The 20,229-nt window shown below is 52.3% G+C and overlaps 1 protein-coding gene across 5 annotated transcripts in view; it reads right to left on the reverse strand.

Annotated features, from left to right (window-relative positions):
* CELSR3 (cadherin EGF LAG seven-pass G-type receptor 3) overlaps positions 1–18,963 on the reverse strand; it is a 71,026-nt gene extending 52,063 nt beyond the window's left edge. For 3 of the 5 annotated variants that reach the window (XM_048857507.2, XM_048857506.2, XM_048857503.2), the window contains exon 1: positions 14,834–18,952. In XM_048857507.2, the coding sequence (XP_048713464.2) occupies positions 14,834–18,284 (3,451 nt within the window). In that variant the 5' untranslated portion in view covers positions 18,285–18,952. Of the gene's footprint in view, positions 1–14,833 lie in introns of all 5 variants that reach the window. The other 2 variants (XR_007357596.2, XM_048857505.2) reach the window with 1 other exon arrangement.
* Positions 18,964–20,229: the final 1,266 nt, after the last annotated feature.

Consider the following 20,229-nt stretch of genomic DNA (forward strand, 5'->3'; position numbering starts at 1 on the left):
GCAGTGATCATACACCCTTACCCCACCACCTAGATACTTAAGAACTGCCTGGGGGAAACTGAGGCACCCCCACACTATTCAGAGGAAACATTAAGAACAGTCCCGCTTCGTCACAATATAAACAAAGTATGCACCAGAGGCAACCTGAACGCATGCCTGCTGTGCTCAGCACACACTGGACCTGGGCAGAGTCTGCCACTAAGCTTCTGTTTGATTTGGATGTTTGCACACTTGGGAGCAAATTGGGTGCTCAGAAAAGTGAGCAAGCAATAGTGCTGGCTAGCCATGGGCACAGCTGGGGGAGGGTCTGAGGAGTAAGCAAGCACTGGGGTGGCAGGAGCTAAGAGCAGATAACAGGGTTTCAATGTGTTTTGGCTACTAGTATTCTGACAATTAATTCTGTCTGCTTTTCCCTCTCCCCTTCCCTCCCCATCCCCTTCCTCTCTTCTGGGTCTCAAAGGCTCTATGCCTGTCTCACTGCTTCCTTCCTCCTCCTCCTCATCTGCTCCCCATCTCACTCTGCTCTTCCTTCCTTCCCCAACTTGAATTGTTTTATTCTCTTTTATCTTTATCTTTCTTGCAAACAAACTCCAGCCCCTGGGATCCTGTTCCATGCACAGTTCTGTGCACATCCATGGAGCATGCTGAGCTGGCTGCCCCTTCCCCCTGGGGTCCAGGCTACTAGCAGCTAACACTCAGCATCCGCATGACTTCAGATTCAGAGCCATCAGCTCACCAAATGCTCAGGGGCAAGCCTGCCTCCTCTGGAATGACAGTAGAGAGGGACCCTTCCTCTAAGCCGCAGATCTCAGTGAGCTACGTGCAGTCAAGGCAATGGGCTGCGTGGGACTTCCTTCAAAGGCCAGCAGGGATGGTGTGGAGTCTCCCTGGCAGTGAGAGACTGTCCCCCTCCACCCCCCAGGGCCTGCCTGCATGGCAATGCAGACAGGAGAACATAAGGCCACAAGGCAGGCACTTACTGTTACTACTCCATTGTTATTAACTGGTTTCTACAGGGCATTTCAAAGCTTCAACTATTTCACAGAATTCAATTCATGTGGGGATCACTTTCCACACACTGTACATTCTGAGCTGGCTGCCTCTTCCCCCTGGTGCCCAGGCTGCTCCTGGCAGCCGACACAGAGCTTCCCTCGACTTTAGACTCGGCATCACTCCACTTTCCCTACCACTAAAACACACCTAGCTTTGGGTGGAATGCAGCAGCACTTCCCAGCAACACGACACAAAAGTTTAGCACAGGAAGGGCTTAGAACTTAGGTACTATGGTGATGAGTGGGAAGGTAGGTAGATAGGACCAAGTTAGGGTTTAGCCATAGAATGGAAGAATATAATTACCCAGTTGGGGTTTTGTCAGGACAATGAGACTAACACCCTGAATCTTGCAAAAATGCCATGGGTTCTTTATTCATCAGGAGCGCCCTGGGCTATAGTTTTCCATCCTGCTAACTACCCTACCCTGTATTAAGCCTGCTGGTCCCTAGTATGGCTGTTTTTAACCTTCCCTGATCTAACTAGGGAAAAGTAGGTTTCTGTTATGTCTACACTAGCACTTTTGTCAGTACAATTGCTATTGCTCGGGGGTGTGAAAAAACACCCCTCTGAGTGACATAAGTGCCACCAACAGAAATGCTCTCCCCTCCGACATAGCTACCGCCGCTCGTTGGGGGTGGTTTAATGATGTCGATTAGTGGCTTTGTCAGGAAATATTCCAATGCCCCATTTGATCACAAGTCCAGCCCACTCACACCCCACACCCAACGAGGGGCCCATCCCTTTCCTCCTTCAAATTTTTTCCTGGAAGATGCTTCTTCCCACAACCCCTGCTCCCTTCAGGCCCCGCTCATTAGTGACGTCAGCTGAGTTACACTGTGGATGAATCTGACCCTTCTTCTCTTCATGAGTAACCCCCACATCTTCCTGCCCCTTGTGCATTTTTCTCCTCTTGAGCCAGGGAGCTCTTCAGGGCAGGGCATGTGCTCTGCTGATGCTCAGCGAGGCAGTGGGGAAATTTACAATGCTATAGGAATGTTTTATAATAATCATAGGAAAACTTGCAATTCACCATCAAATGGAACAATCCGTCTTCAGACTTACTAGACAACGGCCCTGGTGCCATTTGGCATTTATGCTACACACGTACAAGGTGCTATTCCTCACTTGCCTCCTCCCTGGGCGGCTGTGGTTTGACCTTCTCCTCTGGGCAGCGACAAGCTGCATGCGGGTATCAGATTCAGCACCATATGCAACACAGATTCTGGGAAACTCCGGATTTAAAAACAAACCTTCTTCAGCAACAAGACTAGCCCAGGTGAGCCAATATTCACACCAGCGTCAGTGTTTAGAACGGCTGCAGCAACTCATGCCAAAGCAGCACCTCGCTGGACCAGGGGAGGTGACTTGCACCTGAAACCAAGCTCAGCCACCCTGCCTCCAACCCCAATATCCCTTAAAAGTGCTAACACAGGAAGAGGGCTGGGAAACGGATGGAGCTGGTCCCCTGTAGCCACACAAAAGGCCTGAAGGCTTCAGAACCAGTGTCCTTCCCTCTGATCTCCTCCCTTTCCGCTTCCTGAGCCAGTGTGATCATCTCTGCAAAGCACCACTTGAAAGAGCCTTGATTGGTTTCCTGAAAGGGGCATTACTCTTCCCCTGTCTGCTGCAGAAAGATTGGGCCTGGCGTCTGACAGGAAAATGGATCCCCCAGGAATGGCCTCGCACATTCCCTTTCACAGGAACACAGGGCATCTTTAATCCACACTATTGTTAACATTTTTGTGCCAAGTTCAAGGAATATCTTGAGGCTCGGGACTCAGCACACACAAGGGAGGAGAGCTCTGATTTATGACATAGCTTAGGGTTCAAAGGGAACATTTATCTCAGCAGGAAAAGAGAAGACATGCGAGTGGATTTATGGGGCTGTGCCACTGTGACTAGGACAACTTACATGGTCTGGGAGGGAACCCCACCTTCTGCAACTGCTTCCCCTCCTTCCACTCACCCTGCTGTGGACCACCAGGGAACTCCTGCAGCACTGGGGAGCCCCACGCACTGTCAGTCCCTTTTCTTAACCTTCCTTCCATGCCCTGGAGAGCCCCTACAGCAACTGGGGGGGCACGTTCTGATAGTGCCTTTGGACCCTTCAGAGGAGCTAAATCAGCAATGGGCACCTGCAGGCCAATATCCTAAACTCGAGAAGCTGCAGGTCCCTCAGGACGCTCCTCTGAAGGTCCCTCTTCCAAGAGTTACCATTTGCGGAGGGTGTTAGTATATTGGTGCCTAGCAAATGCTAGAGCCCAGATAGAGGGGGACACAGAACCATCCCAGAACTGATGCAAACGGACTCAGGGCTCTGGGAGGGCTCTGGGTGGTCTTGCTGGAATGCCCCCCCTCCCCCACCAAGCAATGACATCCTTATCAATCCCCCAGCTGTGCTAAGAAGACATAGACTATGCATCAGTGACTCTCCTTGGAGGTTTCAGTGTTGCTGGCACGATGATCTGCCTGAGCTCACACAAACAGCAGCCTCCTAGACCTGCCCATCAACCCAATTCTGCCAGGCCTCACGGCCCTGTCTTCTACAGTGCACTGATGCATTCAAGCTGAACTCACAGCAGCCTGTTCCCCAGACTGGTGCAGCCACCCGCCCTGCTTTTTCCCAGATACTCCCGATTCCCAGGGGATGCTGCTGTTTGCAGCATCATTAGATTGTGCCCCAAAAGGATTGTGGCCCAGCCCAACAACCTCAGCTCCCCTCACCACACACAATCACACAGCTGAGATGCAGGGACTTTCTCCTGCACACCCAACCTGCTAGAGACACAGGACTCAGTTTCTCTGCACACAGCTTCCTGCTGTGTCACTACCCCTAGAGCTGTGGCAGGGCCTGGAGGAGAGGGGAGCTCTACCTTTTCCCTGAGGGCTCCTTCCTAGCCTTTCCCTCTTCTGTATCCCATGCACAATAGTAGGGCCTGTGATAGCAGCAGTCCCAGGACAAAGTGATTGTGATGGAATGGTTCTCTCCAGCAAAAGAGCTTCCGGAGAATAAGAAGCCAAGTCATTACGCTCTGGCCCATACATCTCCGCCCTCTTTGTGCTTTAATTTATACACCTTTCATATTTTTTCCTGCAGCTGAAAACTGAAAGATGAGTTCGCAGCTACTCTGCCTATCTATAACCCATGCTGCCTGCTCCTCTCGGCTATAACAAAGCACCTCTGGATCCTCAGCCAGTGTAACTGCTCCCTTTGCAGGACACCACACCAAAGGCGAGATGCGGCCCGCATGCAACAGTCAGAATGGCTTCTACCATTTCCAAGGGGGGGAGCTGCCTTAATTACTAGTGTAAGTGCACAGAGCTTTTTAACTCACATTAATAATCTCTTTTCCACCCTCCAAATGCTCCTGCTCAGCGAAGCATCATTGTGTTCTCAGTGGAAGGTTTGGGGGGGACCCAAAAGGCCTTCTGGTCTCCCCCACATTGTTCATGTCGTGGCCTTGTGAAAGGGAGAGCCAGGGTCACGGGCAGTTCTTGGTGCAGACAGAGCCATTGTATCCTAGGGACAGCACAGCAGGAAGATATTGTCAGCACCTCGCTCTGTGTCTGTGCTGCCAGACCTGGCGAATGGGAGATAATTGCATTTGCTATCTCCTGCAGCACTGACATAACCTGGGCTTCCATGCATTACATACAACCAATGGGCATTGTTGCTGGGATGCGCAAGAGGGCTGACACTCCACTAGACAGCTGCAGTCAGATCTCACAAGTGAAATGAGTTTGGGGGACTCAGTCCAATCCCTGTTAAAGGCTCCAAATCACGGAGCCCAGCACAATCTGTCACAAATGGCCACATCGGAGGTTGAGGTTGTAGGTTTGTCGGCAGCACTGGGAGCTGCAAACCCTCCTGAGCTCTAACTGGAAGCTTGGTCTCAGGAGATGAAGGGCCAACGTATCTAAGTACCAAGCTCCCCATTTCACTGCAACACTTCTCCAGCCCCCACCAGGCCCACTCTGCCTCTGAGCTGCCTGTGCAACTTGTCTGTATTGTTTCGCTCTCTCCAGGGCTGCTGCGCCAAGACGCCAGCTCTTTAATTTCCTCAGCCCCGTTTGAAGTTCAGCGCTTGGAAGGATTTAAAGATTGAAATTTCTCCCTTTTCTCTCTCGCTCTCAAAGGTGACTGCTTTTCTGCAACCCTGAAAATTCCGGTGGAAGCCTCCCCCACAGACGTCAGCACTGGAGATAAGATTCAAACAGGGCTGAGAAAGACAGGGGGTAATGGGGTGGTGGGGGGAGAAGCACCATAGCAATCACCTAGGAGCTAATCTCCTGGTGCATGGCTTGGGGGCTTGCTTTTCATTTTAAATCCAACTCGTTACATTTCATGTGGAATTGAGGCAGAAAATCTCCCCTGAATTCTCCTTGTGAAGCCCCCACTGCTGACTCCATCTGACGCAGAGGAGGTGGCGGTGGGGATAATGGAGGGAACCATCGCCACCTGCCCAGTATGAATAGAGGTTAACACAGGCTGGCGTAGGCCAGAAAACAACTCGGGCTCCAACCACTACAAATAGGATGCTTTTTACCTGCTTAGGTCTCAGGGAGAGAGGCAACGTGATCTAACCAAGAGCCCCTCCATTTGGGTGTCCTGAATGTGTGCTCTCCTCCTGCTTGTTGGGTGGACTTGGAATCCCAGACAAGAATGCGGTGACAAGAAGTTGTCAGAATTGGATGGCTGTTTGGTGGCCCCTGGGTGAAATGGATTTGGGGACTGGTGGACAGGTTTCTGAGTCACAAAGGCCACATCTGTCAGAGAAATCAAAGACTGGCTAGGCCTTGGAGCATAAACTCTGCTTTGATCGTTACAGGGCGTCTCTCTGTTGGCAGAAGGTGGTGGGTGGGAAGCCTCCCCCACCGCTGTTTTGCTCTGTAGGAGAGAGGCCTTCAGTCCACAGGACCATCAGTCTAGCTTGGAAATCTAGACCTCAGAAGTTAGAGGAATGGTCAAGGGCTGTGAAACACCCAAATGCCAGCTCTTCCTCTCCTTTGGGGTAAACTGAGCACCACCCACTCTACAGTGAGTGAGTCTTTTCATACCAGACCCTAAAAGCTGAGCTCCCGTTCGTCCTGTACGGACAAGACAGATCCCTGGGAACTTTCAGAAGAACTGAAATTTGCCCCATTCCTCTTCCCTGCAGGTGCTGGATGTTGACTGCTTCCTCCCCACCCCAAAGGTGGTGGTCGTGCCATTTCAGGGGTACTTAGGGTAGTGAGGTGGTGAAGCACTCTAGCAGGCTGCCTTCTCTGCCCTCTGGACCACCACAAACAGGCTGCATGCTTTTGAGTTTATAGACCCCAGTGCTTTTCATTAGGTCCCCTCCATCAGTAGAGCCCTGTGCAACAACATACAATTAGAAGTACACGTCCTCTCAGTCCACCCTGGGGAGAGGGAGGGCAAGATCATACCCTGCTGCATTCCCTTACCCATCCTTCCTGTGCTTTAACTGTTCCCAGCTGACAGGCTGATTGCTCTCATTAGCTCATCAGCCTGCTGCCTAATTAAGTCATTGAGCACCCAGCCTCCCCAATTAAATCCATTCCCTGAGGGAAGTAGCTAGTACGTTGGCTTAGGGGACATCTATGCTGGAAAAAAACACCGTGCAGCCGTGAGTCTCAGAACCCAGGGCAACTAACTCAGGCTCCTAGGGCTCATGGTCTAGCAGCGTAGGCATTCATGCTCATGCTGGAGCCTGGGCTCTGGAACCTGGCGAGGGGGAGGGTCTCAGAGTCTGGGTTCCAGCCTGAGTGGGAATGTCTACACTGCTGCTTTTAGCCCTGTAGCACAAGCCCAAGTCAGTTGACCTGGGCTCCAAGACTTGCTGCCACAGGGTTATTTTGCAGTGTAGCCATACCCTCGGTTCTAGGCTCCTAGCACTCTGTCACAGGCACGTGGGGATGCATGGTGCCAGGCAGAGAGGAAATGTTAAATGGGATTTTTTACAAGCCCTAGATATGAAGGTCTCCAAATAAACAGCAGCCCTTTGGCCCTTTCTGCTCAGCTTCGTCAATCAGCTTTTCAGGGAGGTTGTTACTCTAGCACTGATTTTGAAATCCCCTATAGTACTCTTGTCAGAATCAGGAGGGGCTGGGCTCCCAGCATGGCAGCCTCTCTGTCCACGTGAGAGGGAGGTTGTTAGGACCTTGCATTGCAGCCCACTGTCTGGAGGAAGGGAGGGGATTTGAGACTGTGTACTGCAGGCCCCTTGCCTCCTCTTTCCTTGTCCATTTTCTTTTCCAGTAATTGCAAATACAATGTGTGTGTTTGGTTGGTTCCGTCCCAGTTGGCTCCCACCCATAGACAGAGGAGCACCCTTCACTATGCGCACGTGGTGTTCAGTGCCAATCAATAGGCAGGGGGTGTGTACCTGATTTATGGCTGTTAGAGCTTAGCTGACGAGGGTCTGAGTTCTGGGTCAGACAAGAGAATGACTGGCAGCAGAACCTCTGAGCAGTGAGAAGGTGACATGCTGGACTGGAGGCAGGGGGCTGGGTGTCTTGGCTTTGGCCTCGTCTGCCCTGAGGCTGGGAAGCACAATTAGCACCTGTCTAGAGAAGCCTTTGGATGAAGGAAACAAGCTCTCCATCCCCATTCAGATGCTGCTGGCTAGACTTGGGATATGCCCCTCATCCCCACTGCCCTGTATTTGAGCCCTGAACTGCTGCCTTCAGGCTATGGTGAGTAGGAGGCAGAGAGACATGGGAAGGGAGAGGCAACAAAAATCACTGTAGCTGCATCAGCACTCCCAGGCAGAAAGAGCCTAAGGAGGGAGAAACAAGGGGCTTCTGCCCACCCCCCAAGTATGCTGCTTGGGCCCCCTTCCATCACTCTACACCTGATGCCCACAGATCTCTGCACCCCCCTCAAGCCTTCACTGCCTCTTAAATAATGCTCATGTGCTCAGGGAGCAGTGAGCTCTCTCCCAGTGGCTCTCCCAGTGGCTGATGTGTGCCTGGGGAGAAAGGGATGACGCGTCTATCCAGCATTAGACAGCAGGACTGTCAACACCTCAGATTGATCGACCCAGTGGGTCCCAGAAGCTGTGATGAAACAGGGAATTCCCCACGTGGTGCAGCGGCTGCCCAGCAGCTGCTCCTATGTTTCTGCTTAGCATATCTGACCCGGTGTGAAGTGCCCTGCATGTGTCCCGTGCTACAGAAATGATAACTGAGCTAGTGGGGCAGACAGCGTTGGACTCATCTCAGGACTTCCCTCGTCTCTGGAGACCTGGGAGATGAAAAAGCAGCCCTGATGTCTCCTGAGGGGAACTCAGACTCAATGAAAGGGGATCCCAGTAATGTGACAGTTTGGACTGTGTAGAATCAGCCCTTCTCACCCAAGTGCTGGGATGGTCATTCCAAGGGCCACTTCCCCACAAATGGAATGTGCCTGAGACCAGATTTCTGGAGGATCCCCTATTTCCCCCTGTCCTCACAGAATGGCCTTGTGCCATATTAGTGCAGCAGACCAGGGATGACACTGAGACTGGCAAACTCATTTCACGTCTGACAACAAGGGATACCAGAATCCAGACCATAGATGGTGCTTCTGAAGCACAAAGCGGTGACAGAGACTCCACCAGGCCTTGACAATGCATTCCCGGCTTGCCCCAGCCCGAAGATCTGTTCACTGTGACATACCACCCGGCCCCTGCTTTACACAAGGGGGGGGGCTAGTCCAAGTGACCCCATGTGGGCTGCTCAGTATTCACTGCCTGCACGGCACAATGCATCCCACTAGACAGTGCTGCCTGCAGTGGAGCTCAGGCCTTTGCCTGGCCTCCCTGTCCCTGCCACATTAAGGGGACGCAGATGGCTCCGGGAGTGACCCTCCAAAACAACAAAGAAACCCCAAAGCTGACTGGAGGCACTAACACCCCTGGGAACCATTTAATCACAGACTCCTCAGCCATTCTGATTAACTCCGGCCCTGGTGAATGGATGGAGAGCCAGATATTGGTGACTATTCTTGTCCTACAAAGAGGTGTGTCCTGGAAACTTGCCCACAGGGAAGGTAGGGAGGAGAGGCAGGAAAGAGAGATTCCAGCCTCAGGGCACACCCAGGTTCAGCAGCAGGGAGGAGGGATTGCTACTTTTGCATTGAATTGAGGTTTACAATAACCACGTACAAAGCTGGAGAGGTATAGAGCTATAGAGACTGAGGGAGCAGATCAAAGTGCTCCACCCCCTCAGGATAAACCCAACTATCCTGAGAGAACAGGGGCCCTGGATAGGCCTGCATGCCTGAATGTCCCAGGTGTTTGCAGTTTTGTTGTAGATGGGTTGGTCCCAGGATATTAGAGAGACGAAACGGGGTGAGGTAATATTTTTCATTGGACCAACTTCTGTCGGTGAAAGAGACAAGCTTTCCAAGAGGAGCTCCGTGTAGCTTGAACACTTGTCTCTCTCACCAACAGAAGTTGGTCCAATAAAAGATACTACCTCACCCACCTTGTCTCTCTCACTTACCCAAGGGAGAGCCATCTATACAGCTGGAAAGCTGCTCAGCCACCCACTCTACCCACCTATTCCCAGAGGAGATACCCATCTATATGGCCTGAGAGGAAACAGTTGTCAGCTCCTCACTTCCCATTCTTCTTCCAAGCTGTACCACCTCCTATCCCTGTCCCACACCTACACTGCTCTTTCTCCTTTCAGACAGGTTGAGATGATTAGATCTCATTTGAGGGGGGTCAGGGAGGGTTCTTCTCCATTCATTTACCAGCCTGGCCTTGTTTCAGTCCATGAAGTACTCAGTGCTGCATTATGATGGACCATCCCAGGCTAACTTTGCAAGTGAAGAGAGGCTGTGAGGTCTCAGAGGCTGCTCTTGAGTTAATGGCCTGAGAACGGAAGATAAAATTGCAGTCACATTCTGTAAAACACCCTCTGAAGAGGAGAGGGAAGAAAGGAGTAGAGCAGCATGGCCAGACTTGCTAAAGCAGCCTAGCATCTTTATCTCCTCTTCAGTCACACTGGGGCCTCTTCTTTTCTCAAAGCCTTGGGGCTCCCTCGGTTTCTCCCCCCCCAACATATACACACTTTGCTGTGTCATTCAGCACCCTGGAGCAGAGAGTATTAGTGTGTGAGAGCTGTGCAGAGGCTTTGTGTCCCACTCTGCCAGAGAACACCTCCATAACAGTAGGTTTGGGTCCATCCATGGTGGAAGCTGTAGGCACTATACTGTTAAAGATACTGGGTAAGTGAAAGCCAACGGACCTAGCAGAAAGCCAACCACCAATCACATTCAAACCTCTCACCCCAGAGTGAACATCACTAGATGCTACATTATGACACAGTTACATCTGCTCATGACAAATGCTGCCTGACGAAGCAGCCATCAGAGACTAGTGCTGCACACTTGGAGCCCATCTCCAAAGTACAGGGAACAAGTTCAATTCAGGATATCCCAGTTTATGGTTAATACTCAAGCCTGAATGTCTCAGTAGTCCCTTTCCCCCAATGATAGCTTAATGTCTCTTTTTCTGGTGTCCAATGCCACGCCAAGCAGAAACAGCGAGGGATGCAGAATATACAATCTTACTGTTGTTTTTCCTAACACTTCAATCACCAGGCCCCATAAACCAAAGATACAGAAGAAACAATGCCTCATAGAAAACATTTTATTCAGAAACAATTCTCCCTGAACACCAGCTTTTCTGTATGTCCTCTGGGACCTTTGTCTTTTAGGAGCTCAGCAGCCTCTGATGTTTCTTTCCCCATCTCATGTCATAATCCTGTTTGTAGCCTCACAATCAGTTGCCTAAGAGATGATGATGCCATCACAAATAAAGGTTCACAACATTCACATTTGGGAATAAGGAGCAAGAGAGATGCCTGTGTTGGAAAGATCTTGGTGTTTTTTATGAAAATGTCTTTAGGAGTAAGGCATGAAAGGAAAGAGAAACTAAGAGAGAATTGTTTCTGAGGTAAGTGTTCCTCTCTGTTTTCCAGGAGGCATCAGCAGCTCTTTCAAGTTCATGATATATATAATTTGGGGGAATTGTGAGATCTTGTGAATCTGGTCAAATTTAACTTGCAGAGTGTATTATCACTAAATTAATTACAGGGCCTCTTGCCTTGGCAGCTTTAAATATGGAGATTAAAACATAACATCCAAGGACACCGCCAAACTGTTACTTAACACCTAACCTAAATAAGTGTGTGTTGCGCCATGCCCTAAAGGTTACTAATAATGGACCTGCAAGGGGAGCAAGTTCCAAAAGCAGGGCCTCTCCAGAAAAAAACTTGGCAACAAACAATGGAGGACAAATTCAGCCCTATGGTAACTTCATTGACTTCAATAGAGGGATTTGACTCAGTGTTTAAACTAAGGACCTGACAACAAATGCACCCCATTTGATCTTAAATGCCATGGTGAAGTATAAGGTAAGAGGCACCTTAGATAACTGGTTCCCAGACCTTTCCGAGCTTTAAAGAGCATCACCACCACCTTGAATGGCACTGAGAAGCAAACAGGAGTCTAATTCAGAGATGTGAATGAACAATGTTATGTACTCATTGTGAGCCACCCAGGCCCTGCATACTGAACCAGCCGGCATTTCAGGGTGGACTTCAGAGGTAGCCCTAAATAGAGCATATTACAATTGTGCAGTCTGGAGTAACAGAGGCACGGATGACAGATGCAAGTTCTCAGGCTCCTGGCCACTTGGTAAAGACTAGTCACCAGAGCTGTCTGGGAGGGGCAATAACTGCTACAGTCGGACTCCAAAGTGCAACCCATTTTGGTTTGAGTTGGGCATGCACTCTCACCACCTGCCAGGATGTGGAAGGTTTTGTGCATTGATACCCACTGTGAAAGATTTCAAGCACTGATGAGACAAAGTTTCATGCAAAATGCTAGCTGCCATGAACTAGTTAGCTATTGTGCATGGTGGGTTTGATCTTGTCACTTCTGAGGAAAAGGCTCACGCAGTGATGCCTGCCATAGGACTTGCCATACCAGGTCAGACCAATGGCTCATCTAATCCAGTATCCTGGCTCAACAGTGGCAGATGCTTAAAATGAAGATGCAATAACCCCAAAGTGGGTTTTATGCACAGAGGACATTAATGATGATTGGCTCCATTGGGAGCTGCATCCAGCCTTCTTTGGACAGAGTGTAGGTCTGACATTGGTTCTTTCAGAGGCATTATAGGGGGATCCATCCAATCACCCTCAGGAAACTCCTGTACGTTTCCCTTTGAGACCTGCCACTCCAACTCAAACACTTTATGCCTCTGAGCCAAAGTCTATTGTTTTTGCTGCCTATCAGTGGTTTTGTTATTTCAGTCCCTGTGGAATAATATTGTTTTAGTACTATCACAGTCTTCCCTTCCTCCTCACGCCATATTAACCCTACCAATGACACGATTCTAGTAGATAACAAATACAGCTGGCAGCCAAACAGAGATGGAGACTGAACAAGCACTTGGTATATTCTGTTTCATATATTCATATATTCAGTGTAGTGGTAATCTATTCTTTAGTGTAGTGCTACATTCGAGCCTTCCTTCCAGTCTGTAGCCCTCTAGCATTTTACGAAAGAGACCAAAAACCCACGCAGAGCAATGAAAGCTTCTCCCACACTGGGAACGTTCTTGGTCTGTTATATGATAATAGCTCTGGGTATCTTACCAATGTGCTTTTATTGCTGTGGATCTTCAGAAATGAATGCACTTGGGTTACAGAAGGAAGTTCATTTTGGTACAGCAGCTTTAAGACTGCACTGTATAGAAATGAACAGTGTAATCAAATTTTAATTTAAGTTCATTTTAATCTGCAAAATGCGCCTAGCCCTTTCTTTAGATGTCACTATAATTTTGTGTTGATTCTGACTGTGAGCTTTGGGCCTTCCATCACTATATGTTTATAAAGTGCATGGATGGTGCTCAGTAAATAACAGAATAATAAAAAATGCCAGGGCTACAGGAAGGTGATATTCTTACAAGCAGGATCCAAACCTAAACACCCCTAGTGCCCACTGAAACCAACAAAAGGCACATTTTCCATTCTGCTCCCCTCCTGCAAGACTGGGCTTTCTTTCTTATCCTTCTTGCCACTGTGAGCTTAGCTTTTTCTAGCCTCACTTCCACTGGAAAATAATTACATGGTAATTTCAAGAGCCTTGTTGTTCTAAGGTAGTTTAGTGCAAGGCCTTGAAATGTGATTTCCCCCTGCCTTTGTGCAGGGTTAAGTGTGTTAGGAGGCAGAGCCTGCATAAACATACTCTGGCAGAAGCAAGAAAGGTCAGCATGGCTCCCCCCATCTCTAGTAATCAGTCTGTGCATGTGTGTGTCTGAATATGATATTACCCTGCCCTGCAGTTACAATTAACCCCTAAAGAACCTCAATCTAGTGAGGCGCTGGAGCTGAGTACGCTGGCCTGGACTGAACATATCACCATTTAAAGCCCATACTCCATCTTTTGAAAGGAACAAGGGCCTTATTTTCCAAGCTCACTCACTAAATGAGCTGGTAGGGTGAGGGAAGGAGGAGGAAGGGTTAGATGGAAGGTGAGGATCTGTGGAAAGTCATGAATAATGTAAGCCTCCCTAGACACAGCTACATAACTTAGCCTGTGTCACTGATACCCTCCAAATGGACACCTCCCCCACCTCCTTCTACAAGTCACACGTAGGTTATTTGGTATTTCAAGAAACAGCCTCTACAAGGCAGGAAGGATGGTCTTGTGGTAAAGGCAAAGGACTGGGACTCACAAGATCTACATTCAAATTTGGTTCTGCCATCAGTTTCCTGTGTGACCTCGGGCAAGTCACTTAATCCATCTGTGCCTCTGATCCACATCTGTAAAGTGGGGATAACAGTAACTCACTATGTCACAGGGGAAGTGAGTATGGATACACACATTAATATAGGGGATACACATCACACAAGGGCCTACACTGACAATTTAGGGGACACATTGTAAACCTCTCTTCTAAAACTGTGCCTGCGATCTTTTACACCCAATTTCTGTGCAAGCAATAACTTGGACTCCAAAAAATGAATTCAAAATTGTAGAAGCTGCTTTTGAAATGTAGCCCTAAGTATTTGTAGTATTAATATTCCCAAACCAGAATTTTGAAACATGAACTATTTTTGGAAGGGTGGGGAGAACAAAAAGGGAGTTGAAGACAAAAAGGGGAATGGTAACAGCAAACACTTGAAAAAGATTTTTTAAGGGGCTGAGTTTGAGACCCAAGCTTGGTCCCTCACTCCCTGAATCAGCAAAGGCTGAGAGCACAGTGGCAAGAGCATGCTCAGGCCCTGAAGGATGGGAATGGCTCACTCTCTGACTTAGGAGGGGCTCAAAGCAAAACAGAGATGGCACATTCAGCCCCTGGGTCAGCAGCCTCTAGGAACCAGCAGGAGCAGTCTGTTCAGCCACCAGGAAAAGCAGTGTGCTTCCCAAGCCAGCATCCTATGCAGTGTATCAAAAATACCAGCATTTACTAGAGAGAGCACCTCATGCTTAAAGCTATAACGAACTGATCTTCTAGCTAAATAGCAACACTTTGCTGTTATACAGCATTGTCATCCTAACATTTCAAACGCTTTTCAAGATGCTCCAGGAGTATGGATACTATCATACCCACATTTATTTTATTTTATTTTTTCAGATTTTAAGTAAAATAATGGCCCAAATGCTGAAAACTCAGCACCACAAGATACATGTTGGAGTCTCCAGCCTGGAACCACCTGAACATCTCTAGGAAATGTTTACATTATCACAGTCATCCAAAGAGTTTAAATATCTTACCTGTGACCGTCACCAGCATGGAGGCCACCAGGGGACGATTGTTGTCCAGCTTACGGCTCAGCCTCAGCTCACCACTTGACTGATTTACAATCAACAAGTGCAGCTCATTGCCCCGTTCAAAAGTGTAGAAGAGCCTGTCGGACACATCTGGGTCATAAGCCGGGATCTTCCCTATGACCCCCGAAGGGAAGGTGTTGGACCTGTTGGAAATGTAGTTGTTGAAGAGGATCTGGAAGTTCCTGAGGACAGGGCTATTGTCATTCTGGTCAATGAGTTTGATGTGGACTGTGGCTCTGCTGACCAGGGGGGCAGACGTTGCCTGGACCACAATTACATATTCGGGCTTTGTCTCATAATCCAGGTCAATCAAGGCAGTGAGCTCCCCAGAAAATATGTCCATCTGGAAGATCTCAGGGATGTTGCCTTCCACAATCTGATACATGATCTGGGCATTAGGTCCCTCATCTGGGTCAATGGCTGTGATCTGGGCCACCACAGAGCCCACAATGCTGTTCTCCTTCACCAAAACCTCAAATTCTTCAGCTGGGAAAACAGGGGCATTGTCATTCACATCTTGAACAGTGACTTGAATGTTGACTGGGGTTCTTTGCGCGGGGACCCCCCTGTCCACAGCATAGGCAGTCAGCTCATAGACTGGGACACTCTCTCGGTCCAGCCTGCGGACAGTACGGATAATCCCAGAGGTGGGCTCTATGGTAAAATCCCCATCCCCATCCTCCCCATTCTGGAAGGTGTATTGTACCCGCCCATTGGTGTGGGCATCGCGGTCGGTGGCAGAGATCTGGAGCACGCTGGTGAATGGAGGGGCATCCTCCGATATAATGCCTTGATAGTGAGCACTGACAAACTGAGGGGCGTTGTCATTTACATCATTCACCATGATTTCTACATAGGTGGTGTCCGCTTTCTGAGGGATCCCATTATCTTTGGCAGTGATGGCCAAGGTGTAGGTGACCTGGTCTTCATAGTCCAGCTCCGCCTGCAATGTGATGGCACCAGAGTCCGCATCAATACGAAACTGAGGAATATTGTCCTCTAGGTAATAAGTGATCCTGGCATTTTCCCCCACATCATCATCGGTGGCACTGATGACCACCACAGTGCTGCCCACAGGACGGTCCTCATTGACACTCACTGAATAGTGGGCACTCTGGAACACAGGCCGATGGGTGTTGGCATCAGTGATGTTGATATGAATGTGACAGTTGTCATGCAGTGTCCGGTCAGAAGCAGTCACTGTTAGCACATAACGCCTCTCTTGCTTGTAGTCCAAGGGTAGAGAGAGAGTGATCAGCCCCACTCCTCCCTGAGTACTGATAGAAAAGCGGTTCCGGGTGTTCCCCCCAGTTATCTGGTAGCTTATGGCACTGTTCACATCCCTGTCGATTGCCGTGACACTGAGAACACTGGTCCCCACAGCAGCATCCTCATTTAGCCGGATGAAATACTCCTTTTGGGTGAATTCAGGTCGATTGTCATTCACATCCATGACAGTGATGGTGACACTAGCGGAGGCAGATAAGGATGGAGAGCCATGGTCCCGAGCCTCTACCCCAAAGAAATAGTGCTCCACTGACTCACGGTCCAAGGGGCCACTCACTGTGATCCACCCAGTGGCGCTGTTCACCACAAAAGGGGTGTCAGCTGAGACCCCAGTTAGTTTATATTCCAGACGAGAGTTCTCCCCGTAATCTGCATCCACTGCCTGGATGTGGATCACTGAATGGCCAAGGGGGGCATTTTCCAGGACAGAGATTTGAAAGGGGGTGCTGACAAAGATTGGGGCATGATCATTAATGTCCACTACTTGGATGCTGGCCATGCCAGTGTTGTTAGACAAAGGAGGGCGCCCTGCATCCTGAGCCCGTATCCTCAGGGCATATTCACGTTCAACTTCAAAATCCAAAGGTGCCACCACCTGTATCTCCCCAGTCACACTGTCAATGGAGAACTGGCCTCTGCTGTTCCCACTGATGATGTTATAATGGACTAAAGCATTATTGTCTTTGTCCACGTCAGTGGCAGTAACTCGCAAGATTTCTGTATGGGGTCTTATATCCTCTCTCACCTGGACGATGTAGCGTTTTTCACTGAACTGAGGGGAATTGTCATTCTCATCCAGAACTGTGATATAGACTTTAACTGTGGCAGATCTGGGCCCAGGCTCCTTACCCTGGTCGTTTGCCTCCACCACCAAAGAATATTTCTCCATTTTCTCTCTGTCCACTTGCCCGCTGGTGGTGATCAGACCTGACCTGGGATCTATCTCAAAGACAGAGTGGGCTGCTTGCTCATTCACAAATCGATATCTGATGTTTGCATTGTGTGGGGAGTCCACATCCGTGGCCCTCAGCTGTAAGATAGGGTAGCCTTCTTCTACATTTTCCCTAATAGTCTCTCTGTACTCACTCTGCTCAAAAACAGGATCATGATCATTTCGGTCAGCAACAGTTACAGCAATCATGGTGGTAGCAGAAAGACGGGGGACACCATGATCCACAGCAGTAACCCGGAAATAGTGCAGGTCCATAGTCTCTCTATCCAAAGCTTTGGTGGTGGTGATGAGACCATTCTTGGGGTCAATGCTAAACAGCTCCATGGACCTGCTGTTCATGAGGGCATCCATGGAGTAGACTAGCTTCCCAGCCTCCCCTGAATCGGGGTCTTGTGCTGCCATAGTTATCACAGGAGTCCCTGGAGGCTGGTTTTCAGCCACCTGAACCTGGTAATTATACTGAGGGAAGTGCGGGTGGCGGTTGGCTGCCCTGCTAGTCCTTAATAATGGTAGGAATGCACTCTCTCGCCTCCTCCTTTGCTTGGCAGGCGGATAATGTGTTAGATCAAGCTGCATAGTTGGACTAGGCTTTACTGGCAGGTGACCAAAGAGCTCCAGGGCTGAGGGGCTCCCAAAGTCCACGGCAAAGCAAAGAGTTTGTAAACAGCCTTTGGTGGAATCAAACAGGTGAAAAAACAGACAGGGATCCTGCTTTCTGTGCGGCGTGGGCGGAGCGCGGACTGGATCGAGTCCTCGGGTCGCTCTGGGAGCTGTCCCGGGTGCAGGTGGTGCTGAAACGGCCTCTTCCAACTCACCGGCCTGCGCCTGCCCTTCCGTATCCTTCTCCAACCGCACACTATGGTCCGGGCTGGCTCCCCAGCGCTCGCCTGCGCGCCGGCCGGGCGGCTGTCTCCCTGCACACCGCTGAAGACAGGTCACTAGGGTCAGCCACTCACTGAGGTGCGAGCGGCTGCGGCGGCAGGGTGGCGGCCTCAGCTGCATCTTTGCAAACCAGGAGCGGCTCTCCGAGGCCGGCGGGTACCTCTCCGGGTGCCGGAGCCTCGCCCCCGGGGCCAGGGACTCCCAGATTTCCAGCTGCCAGGGATCCGTGCAGTTGTACGCGCCGGGACTGGGCTGGTGCCTTGCCACTTGCATTACACACAGCCGCTCGCCGTGCAGGGAGTGCCCTGCGCCCGCCGCGCTCAGCCAGCCCCCGGGGGAGCTCGGGGCCCCTGTGGCAGGGCGCAGGGGGCTCTGGCTCGCACAGCCGCAGCAGGCTCTGTCCCTCTGGCCGCCCGCACTGTCCAGGGAGCCAGCCCCATTGTCCCGGCCCCGCTGCTGTCCGCTCGCCTCCTCCCCGGGGCTCTGGGCCCCGCTGCAGTCGGTCCGGAGGGAGACGAAGGTGCCTGGGCTCTCCGGACCCGCCCCGCTCCCTGGCTGCTCGGCCGGCTCCCTGCCTTGGTGCCACGGCGGCTCGGTGCAGCCTTTCCCGCTAGTCCTGCGGCCGTGGCTCGGCGCTGCTGCCCAGCCGCCGGGGCTCTGGGTGCGAGGCTGCCCAGCGCCCTCCCGGGCCAGGCCCGGCGGCTCCGGGGCCAGCGCCGGGGCGTTTATAATCCACAAGCAGGGGGAGCCGCCGGCCCGCTCCCCCTGGGCAGCTGCCGGGAGCGGAGTCCTCTTCGTGCCCCACAGCGGGGGCCCCGAGCCAGCTCGGGGGCCCCCCCTGCCCCGCCGCGGCTTCCCGGGCAGGGCTCCCCTCCGACCCCCCGCCCGCGGGAGGGGGCAGCCGCAGCGACACCCCCTGCCCACGGCCGAGCCCCCGGCGGCCGAGCCGGCTCCGTGCATCCCACCCAGGAGGACTAAGCCCCGCCAGCGGCCCCCCGCGCACGCCAGCCCCCTGCTCGGCCCCTCCTGCTCCCGGCTCTCCCCGGGTCCCCGCTCCCCGCGCCGGGCGCAGCCCCCGGGCCCCTCGGCTCCCCGCTCCCCCCGGCCGAGGGGGAACAAAGGGAGAAGGAGAAGCAGCAGCAGCAGTAGCCGCCCCCGGCGGCTCGGTCCCAGCAGCGGCGACAGCGGCTCAGCCATGTCCCCCCCGGCCCCCTCCCCGCCCCCGGGCGCCCGGCCCTAGCGCTCCCTCGGCTCCGCTCCGCCTCTGGCTCTGCCCCCCGCCGCCCCGCCACCATCTACAGGCGGCGGCTGGCTCCTGCGCGGGCCGGGCTGCTCCGCGGCGGCGGCATCGCCTCCTCCCGCAGCCCCAACATGGCTCCCGGCTGCCCCGATGGTCCGCTCCGCCCTCCCGCTCCCCTCCCGCCGCCCCGCAGTGGTAGCGCCCGCCCGGCGCAGGCGGCAGCCGCCGCCATCTTCACTGTGGGCTGGCGGGGGGGGGGGGGGGAGGGGGCGGGAAAGATGCGGGCGGAGCTGGCCAGGGTGCTGCATGGCGCGTTTCACTGGGGAGGGGGCTGCGCGCAGCTGGCAGAGCGGAAGGGGGGAAGGGGAGGGCTGTGGGGAACGGGGGGGGGGTGTTGTGGGTGTGGGGGAAGGGCTGTGGGGAATGGGTCGGGGTGCCAGGGGGGAGGGGCTGTGAGGAAGGGGTCGGGGTGCCGCGGGGGGGGAAGGGCTGTGGGGAAGGGGTCGGGGTGCTGGTGGGTGTGGGGGAAGGGCTGTGAGGAACGGGGGAGTGTTGTAGGTGTGGGGGGAAGGGCTGTGGGGAAGGGGTCGGGGTGCCAGGGGGGAAGGGCTGTGGGGAAGGGGTTGGGGTGCCGGTGGGGGAGGGGGAAGGGCTGTGAGGAACGGGGGAGTGTTGTAAGTGTAGGGGGAAGGGATAGGGGGAAGAGGTCGGGGTGCCGGTGGGGGGAAGGGCTATGGGGAAGGGGTCGGAGTGCCGGGGGGGAAGGGATAGGGGGAAGGGGTCGTGGTGCCGGGGGGGGAAGGGCTGTGGGGAAGGGGTTGGGATACCGGTGAGGGAGGGGGAAGGGCTGTGAGGAACGGGGGAGTGTTGTAAGTGTAGGGGGAAGGGATAGGGGGAAGAGGTCGGGGTGCCGGTGGGGGGAAGGGCTATGGGGAAGGGGTCGGAGTGCCAGGGGGGGAAGGGATAGGCGGAAGGGGT

Source organism: Caretta caretta, chromosome 7, assembly GCF_965140235.1.
Source record: "Caretta caretta isolate rCarCar2 chromosome 7, rCarCar1.hap1, whole genome shotgun sequence".
NCBI lineage: Eukaryota > Metazoa > Chordata > Testudines > Cheloniidae > Caretta > Caretta caretta.